The 12550-nt window shown below is 53.4% G+C and overlaps 1 protein-coding gene across 1 annotated transcript; it reads right to left on the bottom strand.

Moving 5' to 3' along the window:
- Positions 1–1181: 1181 nt before the first annotated feature.
- HBEGF (heparin binding EGF like growth factor) lies at positions 1182–11747 on the bottom strand. The gene is made up of 5 exons (XM_054567959.1): positions 11521–11747; positions 11144–11317; positions 8147–8324; positions 2838–2993; positions 1182–1643 (listed from the first exon to the last, which is right to left on the bottom strand). The coding sequence occupies exons 1-5, from the start codon at positions 11564–11566 to the stop codon at positions 1559–1561; spliced, it is 639 nt and encodes a 212-aa protein (XP_054423934.1). The 5' UTR covers positions 11567–11747; the 3' UTR covers positions 1182–1558.
- Positions 11748–12550: the final 803 nt, after the last annotated feature.

Raw genomic sequence — 12550 nt, 5'->3', positions numbered from 1 at the left:
CAACTCCAACTGTGTTTCCTTAGGCAAGTTACATAACCTCTCCGAGCCTCTGTTTCCTCTTTTGCAAAAATGGAACAACAGTACCACCATCACAGGGTTGTTGGTGATACTGAGATAGTGTATATAAACAGGCTTGGTGTAGACCTAACATCAAATCATGGCTTAGTTAAACCAGTTCCCAGTTAAAACAAGCAGACAGAAGGCTACAGAGTAAGGGTTATCTTTATTTGAATTGCGAAGTATAAATATGAACCAGTTTTGGAAATACAAGTTGTAACAGTTCAGAAATGGCACCAGAAACTTCCAGAAGGGACCATGACAGCATACGTTCATAGCTTCATTGAGGTGGGTAGGTTTACATAAAAGCCGTCCTCACCTCCACTCCAACTTCTCTGTAGCAATTGATAGGTTATCAATTACCAAGAACAGCCAGCTCCAATGTTTCCTGTTCCTCCTCAGTCTTTTTTTTTCCACTAGAACCTTCTCTCGATTATCCTCGGCTGCACTGACCCCTGCGTGGAGTAGCACCAGAAGAACGGCAGGAGTAAGAGAAATGTCTTGACACAAGGAAGAGTGAGTTCCCACTCTGTGGGCGTGGGGCGATGGGGACCGGGGGCCAGGAAAGCTGCAAGCATGGAAGCCCAACCTCTTCAGAGATTTGGCAGGGAGAGGACACAGGGAGACACCAGTATCTGTTACACTTTGACATCAGCACCTTGGGCTTTCAAAACACAAACGGTAGACAAGGTCGCCTAGGCAAGGCTGCAGTCCAACTCATAGAGTGGATCTGACAGTGTTAGTTCCCACATCCTGACCGCACAGGCCGCCCCTGGGGCGCTCTGATCATGGAAGATCTTCGGAAATGTGGACAGATGACAGATTACTACAGATGGGCCACAGAGCCACCTCAGATTTGTGGCGGACGACGGTGATGCTGAGCCAGATGGTGGGGGACTGCGGCGGGGAGGGCCAGGAAATCCCAAAGTAACAGTCTAGGCACTTGAAATATTATTGTTAGATTGTTAAAAACTAAATAAATTAACATACATAGAATAAAATAAATATATAATTTAAGAGGCATTTTTACAAACAAAAAAAAAAAATAGTTGTTATTTTTCCATTCTGGTAGAAGTCCCAAAATTCAGAGTTCTCAGGCTTATGGTATTTCACAGTTAGCTCATCAAATCCAGCGCTGGAGGGTCCAAATGGCAGATCCCTTGGTGACTACTCGAGTCTGTCGCTTTTCAATCTTTGTTACTTTCTTCGAGTCCACAAATCTTTCTTTCTTCTTCTCCTTTCTTTTTTTTTTTTCTTTCAGTCAAAGATCCTGGAGCATATGGAATTTAACTGGCATCTTAATCCAGAAGACAAGTGTTTAAACAAACTTTAAGGGGTTAAGTGGGGTTTGGTGGAGGGGAATCAGAAGGGCATGAAGGTCCCTCATTTTGCTTCCTTCTGACCCAGATCCCGTTGGACATATTCTGTTTGGCACTTGAAGGCTCTGGTAAAGCAATTAAGGGTGGCCTGATCTAGATGGCAACTGGGGACAAAGGAGTCTTCATGGCTTGTTGTGAAGTCCTTCCCCTCTGCGGAGTCTGTGATCAGCTTGTGTCTTCTCAGAGGTAGCAGTCCTCAGCTGATTCCTAAAGCACAAGAGGAAGAATCTTAAAACTGCACCCAGTCATAAGAGGTCTTAAGAGTCTCCTGGGTCCTGTCTTCATAAGTGGGAAGATCATCATTGGGGGGGCGGGGGGGCGTGGAAGGAGAGGGAATGAGGGCAGGAGAAGCTGTCCTCTCAGGCAGCCCTTTTGAAATCGATTCTGCAAGGGGACACTGACTCTGCAGGAGCCTGCCCTCCCTGGCCAAGCCAACCCCTAGGCCAAGAGGAGAATTCTGCATGCTTGGAAACAGGGCGCAGGAAAGGTGGTGATCATGCCAGGGGGCAGAGAATGGGCCGTTACCTCGAGCACAAGTCTCTCTCAGTGGGAAGTAGTCATGCCCAACTTCACTTTCTCTTCATTTTCCACATTATAACCTCCTCTCCTATGGTACCTGAGGAGGGTTAAGTTTTGTGAGCGAGCTCTGCCTGCTACAACAGGGCGCAGGTTCCAGAGAGGGTCCTTCTAAAGGATGATGCCATGGTGGTTCCATCCACTACTGGGAAAAGCCCAGAGGTATGGCAGCCCAAAAGACCTCTAACCAAAGGTCCAGCTGCCCCAAGGGACCCAAATGGTCTCTAACAGCAGGGTACTATTTGCTAATTTATACCTCATTTATACAATCCTCACAACGTCTTTATGAGGTAGGTGGACAGAGATTACAATCACTGAAGGATTACAACCTTCAGAACGACAGGTAACTTGGTCCAGGTCTCAGAACAAATGAGCTGTGCTTCTTGAAAATGAGCACAGTGCTTGGCAGGCCTCCCCCAGCCTAGGACCTGGATTGGAAGCATGGCCCGAGTTCCAATTGCCTCAGAACTGGAATGATACACCAACAGCACTGCCCATGACTTGAACTACCAAACCACACACTCATGCCATCAAAGAACAGAGCAAAGAGAAAGAACTGTGTGGAGAGGTGGCTCCTTAGGTGGGTTACCAGGCCTGCTGTGAGTAGCCAGACATGCTATAGCCTGGCGGGTTTGGCCCTGGACTCATGTCATGCCAGAGAAGTCAGGTCCTTGGAGAACCTGTCCTCAGGAATGCAATCAGAATGCTAGCCCAGAATTTGGGGAGCTTGGAGGGCTCGTGTGGTCACCAGGCAGAAGACCCGGGAGGAAGAGGGGAAATGGAAGTGATTCGCAGAAAGCGCCTGCAGGGGCCCCAAACACTCACCTAAACATGAGAAGCCCCACGATGACGAGCAGACAGACAGATGACAGCACCACAGCCACCACAGCCAGGATGGTTGTGTGGTCATAAGTAGATAAGCGATTTTCTACTGGAAGGCTCAGCCCATGGCACCTCTCTCCGTGGTAACCGGCGTGGCAGCTGGTTCAAGACAGAACAAAGCAGAGATGAGGTTAGTGCTGTGGCCTCTCACTCTTGCCAACGGCCCGCCTCCATGAGCCAAACCCCATCCTCACACCCTCAGCCTACCAGTCCCTGACCACGATCCCTGCCCTCTGTCCTTCTCCAGCAGGGACTTGTAAAGGCCCCACTCAGGGCTCTGTGGCCTTCCGCCCCCACCCCACACCCCCTTCTCCTCTCCCTCTGATTCTCTGGCCTGAGATTCCTGCTCCAGGCGAGGAAAAAGGGAGGAAGGGACTTCAAGGTCTCAGCTAGATGTGTTCCACGTGTGGATGATTTATTGCATGTGTGTGAAGATGGTCTGTTTAAGCCGGTTGAAGGGACTTAGTTACATGAGTTACTGGTGGGCTGAGCTGAGGAGATTCAGTGTCGCTCCCCCTAGAGAGGCCCCTCAACACTCTGACCCAGAAATAAACCCGGCCTTCCCCATCTATACTTCCCGAGAGCAGTCCCTCTCTGCCACTGCCCAGCCTATTAATAGGTCCTGCGCCTTTGCCAGAAGTCACTTTTCTCAAGTCCCCTTCATTTCACTCCCAGCTCCCCCTGGGTGCAGGGCCCAAATTGAGAGCTCAACTTCGGCCTTCGGCCTCTGAATTCTGCGCTATGGGGCCTCCTGCACTGCAGGACAAAGCAAAGCAGCCAAGGTGACATCTTGCCCAGATGTCCTACCAGAGCATGGAAAAATGTCAGGAACAACCCCGTGGCTCTTCTCACTCTAGAAATAAATCAGATGACAACTGCCTCTTCTAACACAAAGCATTTCCTGGAAACTCTTAGGAAGACTCGGAAGCGCTTACAATTGAGCATGCACATTTCTGTCCCTTCCTTCCTCGGAGCACCGGGAAACCCTTTGATGTAGGTAGGGATGGCATGGGCACGCAGCAGGACAGAGATGTGGACTGCGCTGTCTGAGTCTGAGCTCAGTGAGCTGCCCACTCACACGCGTAACTGCCCACTCCTCAGTCAGAGGGCGCAGGGCACTGTCTGTCTGGGGACTTTCGGCCACTAGCTACTGCAAAAAGCACTGAGCACTTAGGGCCCTCTATTCTGAGCTCAGCCTCCTTTTGGGAAGCAGGTTGTGCACCTGGGGCCTCTGAACAAGGAATCCCTTCTTCCGGCTGACAGGCACCCGGGACGCAGGCCTGTCCAGTTCTGGCAGCAGCGGAGGGGCCAGGCTGGCCCTGCCTTCCCGCCTCAGCTCCTCCTGGGTGCTTTGGGGACCACCCCACCGCAGGATAAATGTAGGTCAGTTTCCCTGTACACACAGCAGAGCATGCTCCATGCATCTGTCTCATTGGCTCAGGTGGGAAAAACCACGACCTCCTTCCCGCCAGGACGTGGAGGGAACTCTCAGGAACACCCAAGGAAAGGCCTTCGTGCACAGACGTTCACAGTTTATAAGACACTATCCTCATCTACGAGCTCAGCTGAGACCCACAGCACCTTGGTAGGCAGGTACAGCCCAGTTTTACAGATTGAAAGACTAAGATTAAGGGTCAGAGAGACTGACTTGCTGAAAGTTAAACGACTAGAAAGCAGCAGGGCTAAGACTAGAAACCGGTCTTGGCAAATTCTAAATTCATAAACAGTGGGGGTTAACCCAGGAAAACACAGTGTCTGATGGGTCGATAGGCTCCTCAGGCTGTTTGGCGCTGCTCCCTGACCGGCACTCTTGCTGTTGTTACTGTTGTTATTGTTATTATTAACTTGAATAACAAATAAGCCAAGTACTCAGTGCCAATTTCTTTACAAGGATCATTTCATTTACTCTTAAAAACATCTCTGTGAAGTAGGAATTACTATCCCCATTTTAAAGATGAAGAGATGAAGGCTTCTCAGATAATTTGCCCCAGGTTACACAGCTAGTGAGTGGTGGAGCTAGGACTCAACCCAGTAGACTGGGTGACTGCAGAGACTACGCTCTCCTGGGGGGAGGGGAGCTGAAGCGGAGCCTGTTTTTCACTTCCAGCCTATCATTCAAACCCCACAGGTAGTTACTCAGATGATAGAAATAAAGGTTGGCCTCAGAGTCCTGCAATTCAGTTACATAATCCCTCCACCCCCACCCTGAGTCAAAAGGATAATAATGTAAACATCCTAATATTACCCACCTCCCCCTCCCTCTGCAGCAGGCTCCTGGATTCCCCAGGGAAGCAGGGAGGACGAGCACATTCCAAACATCTCCGGGTGGGGGCGAGATCATGTGTCTTCCCCAGAGCCAGCATCAGACTGGGACATGTCCCTCCTACCCACGTCTGCGACCCATTTCTACAACATAAGCAAGAACCTCTGGGGTCCAGAGACACCTTGCAGGCTGGGTTTCGCCACCTCTACTCCAGCTTGGGGCCGGGGTCGTGGAGCCCCTGACTCCCAGACTGCTTCTGCCACTATTTCTAGCCAGGCACTCTTGAGCAAGTTACTTTTACCTTTTCCAGGCTTTGCCTTTTCTCATGTAAAACACGGGAATAACAAATGCCCACCTCACTGGAGGTTTGTGAAGATCAAATAATATAGATAAAAGCATTTGATAGGAGGCTAAGCCCCACATATGTGTGCATTACTATATAATTGGACTCCAGAGGGTACCGCCCATACCCGAGGACTAGGGCACCAAAGTCAGATGGAGCCAAAGAGCAGGGGCTCGCCGCTCCTTCTCAGCCCCTGGCGGCGAGGCGAGCAGGGCTCCCAAGCCGCCCCTCTGCGGGCTCAGAGCCCCTCTCAGCCCAACTGCCCCAGCTTTCCTCCAGCCACAGGAAACTTTGCAGCCAATATCGGTCGGCAGGCAGTCAGGAGCCCCAGGAAACTGCTCGTTGAGGGCAGCTTTTGGCTAGTGACACCAAAGAGTTCTCCTGCGGATGGTGGCTGCAGAGGGCTGTTTTAGGAAGCCAGCTAGCCTCAAGCTCACCACAGCAGCCTGGACACACCCTGTGGCAGTTCCTGGGTCTGGAGGCAAGGATGAGCCACAAGGGGCCCCAGATGTAGGTATCCAGATGTCGCATTCCCCCAGAGCAGGAGCTCTGCGTCTCCTTGCTGCCTTCTGCCCTGAATACCAGGGGGCTGGAGGCAGGAGGCGGCCCCACCAGACCCAGAATCCAGCCCCTTGAAAATATGCCTACGAAGCAGACACAAAGTCTTCATATCAGATTGCCATTCTCTTCGCCTAGTAAAAGGCTTTAGAGGCCCCTAGGCTAACAGCTGCCCTCTGTAAAACCCTGCTCAATCCCTGTAAGGACAGACGGGGAAGAAGGATGCAAGCCAGCACCGGGAGCAGCCCGGGGACATAAAAAGCATGTTGGACTGCAAGTCAGGCACCTGAGTCCCTGTCCTGTTTCCATCCACTTATTTAGCTGTTGATCTCAGGCAAATCACACTTCCTACTTCCTGGCTCCAGTTTCCTTATCTTTCAAGTAAAGAGAGCAAGCCCTGTCTACCCAGCCCCAGAGGGCTTTTGAGAATCCCAGGACAGGACTGCATCTCCCCAGCCCCTGGAATAGCTGGCATCAAGTAGGCGCTCAACATACACCTGTTGGGCTCAGCTCATGTTAAATGTAAACTATGAAGCTTCAGGCCAAAGAGAGAAGCATCACCATGGTTACCATCACCACCCCGAGGGCCACCATGGCCCTGGGCACCGTTATCTAGGTTCTGTGGGCTTGGGTGGCTGGTGGAGCCCAGCTCTCTGGGACAGCAGCCTTACAAGGGTTTACAGTTGAGCAGTGGAAGTCCATCCACCAACGCCCTGAACTGGTTTGGCCCAGACAAATTCCTGGCTTCGATCCCTCTTGACTACCCTCACAGTCACTGCCTCCGCCCTATGCCAATGATGCTATTTTATAAATTTAAGACAAACATTTCCTGCCTCTTCCTGAGACCTTCGGGAAGAATTATATGGAGACTGTCTATGTCTTTCTTGAGCGACCCTCTCCCACTTTCAAGCTCCTGATGAGGATGTTATAGCAGAGAATACACGAGTGACCGTGAACATGGTGGGGAGTGACGAGTTTGTCTGCCACTTGCTAAGTACAGGGCAGCTCTGCTATGTGAGATCAAATGGGACAAGGAAGCTTTGAAAAGCCAAAGGATCTGCACCCTCACAGGAGAAGAGATGCCAGGCAGCCAGTGTTCCTGACGGGCTCGAAGGTGGTGTGCACCCAGCCACCTCCTGGCCGTGCCCAGAGGCTCCCGGGTCACAGAGCCTGCCTCCCTGCAGGGCCTCCTGCCCAGCAGAAGAGAGTGGATGTTTACAGCCTGACGCGGGTGCTGGCCCCAGGCACACTGGCGACATTATGCCTGCCAGAGAGCGTGGCAGTGCCGTCATCCCTCAGGGGTGCCAAGACAGCCGTTCTCTGGGCTTGGCCTAATAGATCAGCTGGGGAACCCACGGCCCCTCCACCCACACCCCTGCCCAGGGAAGGGTGATGCTGCCTGTCTGGGGCTGACGCCTGCTGGGTCGGGTTCCATTTCCTGTTAATCTGGCACAAAGGAGTGTTCTCCCACCCTTTGGCCAAAGGCCAACACCCACCATGTCCCCCACCTCCTCGCCCTTGTTGGGGGGGAAGGTGAAGGAAGGAGGAGGGGTTTCTCCCCACTCTCATGATGATCACTCTCTGCAGTCCTGCCGTGCCTTAGATTCAACCCACATTATCTCACTCTTGTGCACGCGTGTTCGAGTACACACGCACCTGCACAGCATGTGTCCAAGTGCACCTATCTGCCTGCAAGGACTTGAGAAAGGAAACGATAGGAGCTCCATGTCACCCAGAAGTACTCCGCCATGTTTCCTACTGGTTTATCCCATCTGGAGTAGACATGAAGCAGGAATGAAGGACCTGTCTTCAGGTGTCAGTCCTCCTAGCCACATGCTTATTTCTGAGCAAGCAGGAAATGTCCCCAAGGATGAAAGAACGTCATAGACCCACACCACAGGAAATTGCATCCCATGCAGGGGAAGCCCCTTCCTCCAACTAAAAATATTTCCCTTCCTCCCAACTTCCGCCCAGAGGTTGAGAAGAAACTGGGTGGAATTATGAATTCAAGGAACAGTGACAACTAGGAACAGCCACGTGGTTGACAAAGAGTGTGCTGACAGTCAGGCTGGCGGCAGGGACACTTACACACAGGATGGGGACCGGATCGCCTTCACATATCTGCAGTCTCCATGAATGCAGTAGTCCTTGTATCTGCGAAGACACGGGTCTCTCTTCTTCCCCAAGCCCTTGCCTTTCTTCTTTCTTTTCCCACGCTCCTCCTTGCTGGGTGTGGCCAGAGCTTGTGGCTTGGCGGAGAAAGCTACTGTAGGAGACAAGTGCTCTGTTAAGTCTTTGACTCCCAGGCAAAAGAGTCAGAATAGCGCAGCATCTCAAAGGAGGATGTTCTCTTTGATCCCACCTGAAGTCAGAGGCTTGGGAAGACCCGTTGGCTCTGTGCCTCCCAAGGACTGAGGGTAGACTGGGCAGAACCACCAGAAAGTGTTAGAGGAAGTAGAGGCTAGTGGGGGTCCAAAGGAAGGCATTTCACAAACTCAGTTTAAGAGGCTCATTCCAAGAACGCTAGCTCCTCTTGAGTAACTGCAGCTGACGGGGCAATTCTACAAACCTCACCCCCATCCCACTGGCCATGCCGTCTCCTATGGCCCCACGCCCACTTGGTTCTATTTTGGCCTTAAATCACTTCCTGATACTGCACTCAGTGACCCAATTGCAGGAAGACAGTGTCAGAGATAAAAATTGCTGTTGCGGAAGGTTCTTGGTGGGTTGGTTTTTTTTTTTTTTTTGTGCGGGGAGGTGCTCCTTAAGGAAGAGTGGTGCCCATGTCCAGGTGGCCTGCCCTGGGGTACTTACTGGCACCAGAGCACCAGGGCCCCTGTGCAGAGCCAGGCTCAGGGGCAGCAAGCAGCCCATCCCTGGCCAGGGCCTTGCTTTTTTGACTTCAAGCAAAATATTTACCCTGCTCTGTGCCCTTTGCAGCTCACTCACCACTTCCCTCAAAGGTCCATTTACACATGCCCCCAAATGTCCTGTTTATAGCTCTCTAGGATGGGAAGTACAGTGTGCACAAGGGGTAGAAAGATAAAAAGTAAGGAACTACCCAGAAGGAACTGGGACAATGATGGCCACCCCCATCCTTTCCATTCTTCAAAGGGGTGAAACCACCTCACCCAGACATCCCGCCCGGATAGACCGTGGGCGACACCCATCAGCTCAAGGGTCTGACACCAGACCCTCTCTTCCCTGCCCACAGCGGAAAAAAAAGATGCCCGCTGTCCATGGCTGTAGTCACGTGTCTGGTAGATGGGTCAACATCAAACACTAGACTGGAGACCTAGGATCCCCAAACTGAAATAGCGTGGCTTCCTATTTCAAATGAAAAGCTTGAGGTCCCAAAAGGCAGAGGCTTGCCTGAGGTCATACAGGGGTGGGGTCAGAAATATAGTCTCTGGACTCCATATCCAATGCTCTTTCCCAATACACTAAGCTGCCTTACATTCCCTGCCCCCTCCCCTGGACAAGCCTGGAGCACCTGGGATGTTGAGCCAGGAATGAGACAATGAATGGGCTCTGAAGTCAGCAGACCTGTGCTACCATTTCAGCCACGTGCTCTTGGATAAGTTGCTTAGTATCTCAGAATCTTGGGATTCTTGGTAAAAAGTGGACAGTAGGAGCTCCCCTTTCGAAGGGTTTCTACAAGGATTAATTAACCTACAATGACATGTGGAGTGTCTAGAACACAGCAGGTACTTAATAAATGGTAACATTTATTTTAAGTGATAGGATACCCAAACCTGAGAAATTATCTTCATCCAGCAAAGCCAAGGGAAGGGAAGAGACACAGGTGCCACCAGCCCCCAGTCCCCAGTTTCCTCCTGTGCAGACCCAGGCCCCTTCCGAGCTCAGAAGGTGAGGCAGATGCCCAGAGGAGCTCTGTGACCAGAGCTGTGGTGAAACTGAGGCAGGTAACCCAAGCCAATCAGAAAGGGGAGGGAGTGACAGGTTGACAGTCAGTCTCCTGCCCAGGAGAGGGAGCAGTGAGTCAGGTCTGCAGAGGTATGAGGAGCAGCCGTGTGGGTGGAGGGAGAGTCATAGCCCAGCTCTGCCCAGCCTAGGAAAAGAGGGTCAGGGGCATTCAGGGGTGACCCCAAAGGTCCACTGTGAGAGGATGAAGGGTGGCAGCCCAGGTTCAGCTTTGCAGCAGAACCTTGATTTTACAAAGCCGAGACAGCACCTAAGGGAAGGGCTGGGGAAAGAGGGAGATGAGTGGCTGTGGGCGGGGCTAGAGCAGGTGGGTATCTTCCCAACCAAATATAGTCGTTCCGGTCCTCCAGGGCTCAGTCCCTGCTCCACCCTCAAGAATTGCTGCAGGTGGCTGGGGCCGGGGAGGCAGGCAATGCCAGAGGCTCTGGACTCTGCCCTGTCAGTTCCTATACTCCGACACGGCCACATCTGCTGGCTGGAGGATCCCACCGGGCCCTTCCTCCCTTGGAGTTTCTCTCAGGGACTCAAGGGGGTCAGGAAGTCTCCAGGCTTCGGGCAGGATTTGTAGACACCCAGCATGTCAATACAGCTCCCTAGAGACCCAGTGCCCATCATTCATAGCCTCCCCAGCAAGTGCTGGCTTCACCTGGGGAGACCAAGAGTTTTTCATTCCCCTCTTTTTCCCCAACCTGGAGACAGGTGGATGGAGAAGACTAACACTGCATACCTACTATGTGCCTGGCATCTCTCCGTCTGTTATTTTCTAAGTAACAGTCACCTGATGTGGTCACTTGTGACCATTTTTACATAGAAACTCTAGGGAAAGCATCTCAATCATTCCTTGTTCCTACCACCCAGCTTACCTCAGAGGAATGGACAGACCCCAGGCACCTTGCCTGCCTCCATTCGCTCCAAGGTACCCAGAAGGGCAACGACTTGGCGTATGGCAACCAAGGGCAAAAAGAGAGTGCGACCCATACTCCAGGATCCCTCAGTATGCTTGCCAGGCCAAGCAGCTTTTCCTTTAAGTCCTCCATGAATACCCCAAACCCACAGGTGTGCCCAAACAACATGAATCCCGGATCTGCTTATTCTTCACCTGCCCACCGGGGTCTGAGGATGGGCAGCCCCCGCACCCACCTCTGAAAAGGTCCACGTCGGCCTCTTTCAAGTCCAGGGCTTCCCGGCCCCGTCCGCCTCCTGGGGTCAGCAGCTGGTTCGTAGATTCAGTGGGAGATCCCAGGTTGCTCGTTCCACCCTCCAGCCCTCTACGAAGCCTCTCCAGGCTCTCTCCGGTCACCAACGCCGAGAGCACTGCGAGTGAGGGGGCAAGGCCGCATCAGACCCTCCGCCGAGACCCCCGATCGCGACGCACCGATGCCAGCAACCGCCTGCCAGGGAGCACGGGCCCCACCAAGTGGCCCACGCTGGGGGCGCAGCAGCGACCTTCCCCGTACCCCCAGCAGAGCGTCCCCATCCCCCGCCCCCGACCTCTGGGGCGGCGGCAGCCCTCTTACCTGCAGCCAGAAAGAGCTTCAGCACCACCGACGGCAGCAGCTTCATGGTCCCGAACCCGGCGAAGGCGGCGAGGCAGCAATCACTTTGGAGGCGGCGGCCACCGGGCGCTGGCACGGGAAACAGGCAGGGAGGAGCGCAGGAGATTCCGCGGAGCACGGACTGCTGCCGGCCGCTGGGTGCAAGTCTTGTTGGGACCTGCGCAGAGCTAGCGGCCACTGGGTGTCGTTTGCTCACTCCGTCGGTCCGGTCGTGCTTCTGTCCGCCCAAGCCCCTGCTCCCGGATCAGGCTGGCCTGCCGTGTGATGCGCGCAGCTCCCTCGGTCGACTGAGCGCTCCCGACGCGCGGCCGGGAATAAGGCTCCCGGAGGCGCCGACGCTCCGCCCCGCCTCGCACCGCCCCCTCCCCCTCCCGCGCTGGGACTCTCGCCCGGCTCCCGGCGCCTGCAACCGAGCCCCCGACCCGGCGGGCGCGGCGGGGAAGGGGGCGGGAGTAGGGGCGGCGCTCACATTTTTTGGGACCAGGCCAGGGCAGCCACGGCCTGACTGGGTAAGGCTGGTGGCCGGCTGGTGGCCGGCAGGTGGCGGGGACCAGTTCCTACCTTTCCCCAAACCCTTGTCGAGCTGCAGCCTTGTGACTGCTGAGCTGAGCTCTGCCCTTGGGCACCCCTTGTTCCTTCTCTTCCCGCAGGCCCGGTTCCTAAGGCCACCCCTGCTCCAAAGCGGGGCTCTCTACCATGTCAGCTTCTGAGTTTCGGAAAACGCTTCCTTGCCTACCAAAAAAATAATACCGATAAATAATACATTTATTCGTCATTTAAAAATTAGACATGAATACCAGGTCTCACGAGCCCGGGGTAACCAGAGTTGCTGTTGCAGACACTTGGTATCAATCCAACAAAAGCGAAGGAGGTTAGGATTCTTCCAACATCCCCTCTTCCTTCCCCCAGAGGACAGAGTATTCACTAGGATTTTGGGGCTGTGGATTATAAATTCCCAGGATTCTGGGATTGGAGAGACACAGATTGTGAA

The sequence above is a fragment of the Pteronotus mesoamericanus genome, unplaced genomic scaffold (genome assembly GCF_021234165.1).
Source record: "Pteronotus mesoamericanus isolate MK-2021 breed Mesoamerican mustached bat unplaced genomic scaffold, CSHL_Meso_final contig_2, whole genome shotgun sequence".
NCBI lineage: Eukaryota > Metazoa > Chordata > Mammalia > Chiroptera > Mormoopidae > Pteronotus > Pteronotus mesoamericanus.
This window is presented reverse-complemented; position numbering and strand designations above follow the sequence as displayed.

Bases quoted from the DNA above. Each gene is read 5' to 3' on its own strand.
- HBEGF (XM_054567959.1), bottom strand. From the start codon at position 11,566: ATGAAGCTGCTGCCGTCGGTGGTGCTGAAGCTCTTTCTGGCTGCAG. The intron at 11,318-11,520 runs GTAAGAGGGCTG...CCTCACTCGCAG, and splicing joins GAAGCTCTTTCTGGCTGCAG to TGCTCTCGGCGTTGGTGACC. The intron at 1,644-2,837 runs GTGAGTGTTTGG...CTTGTGCTTTAG, and splicing joins GTGGGGCTTCTCATGTTTAG to GAATCAGCTGAGGACTGCTA.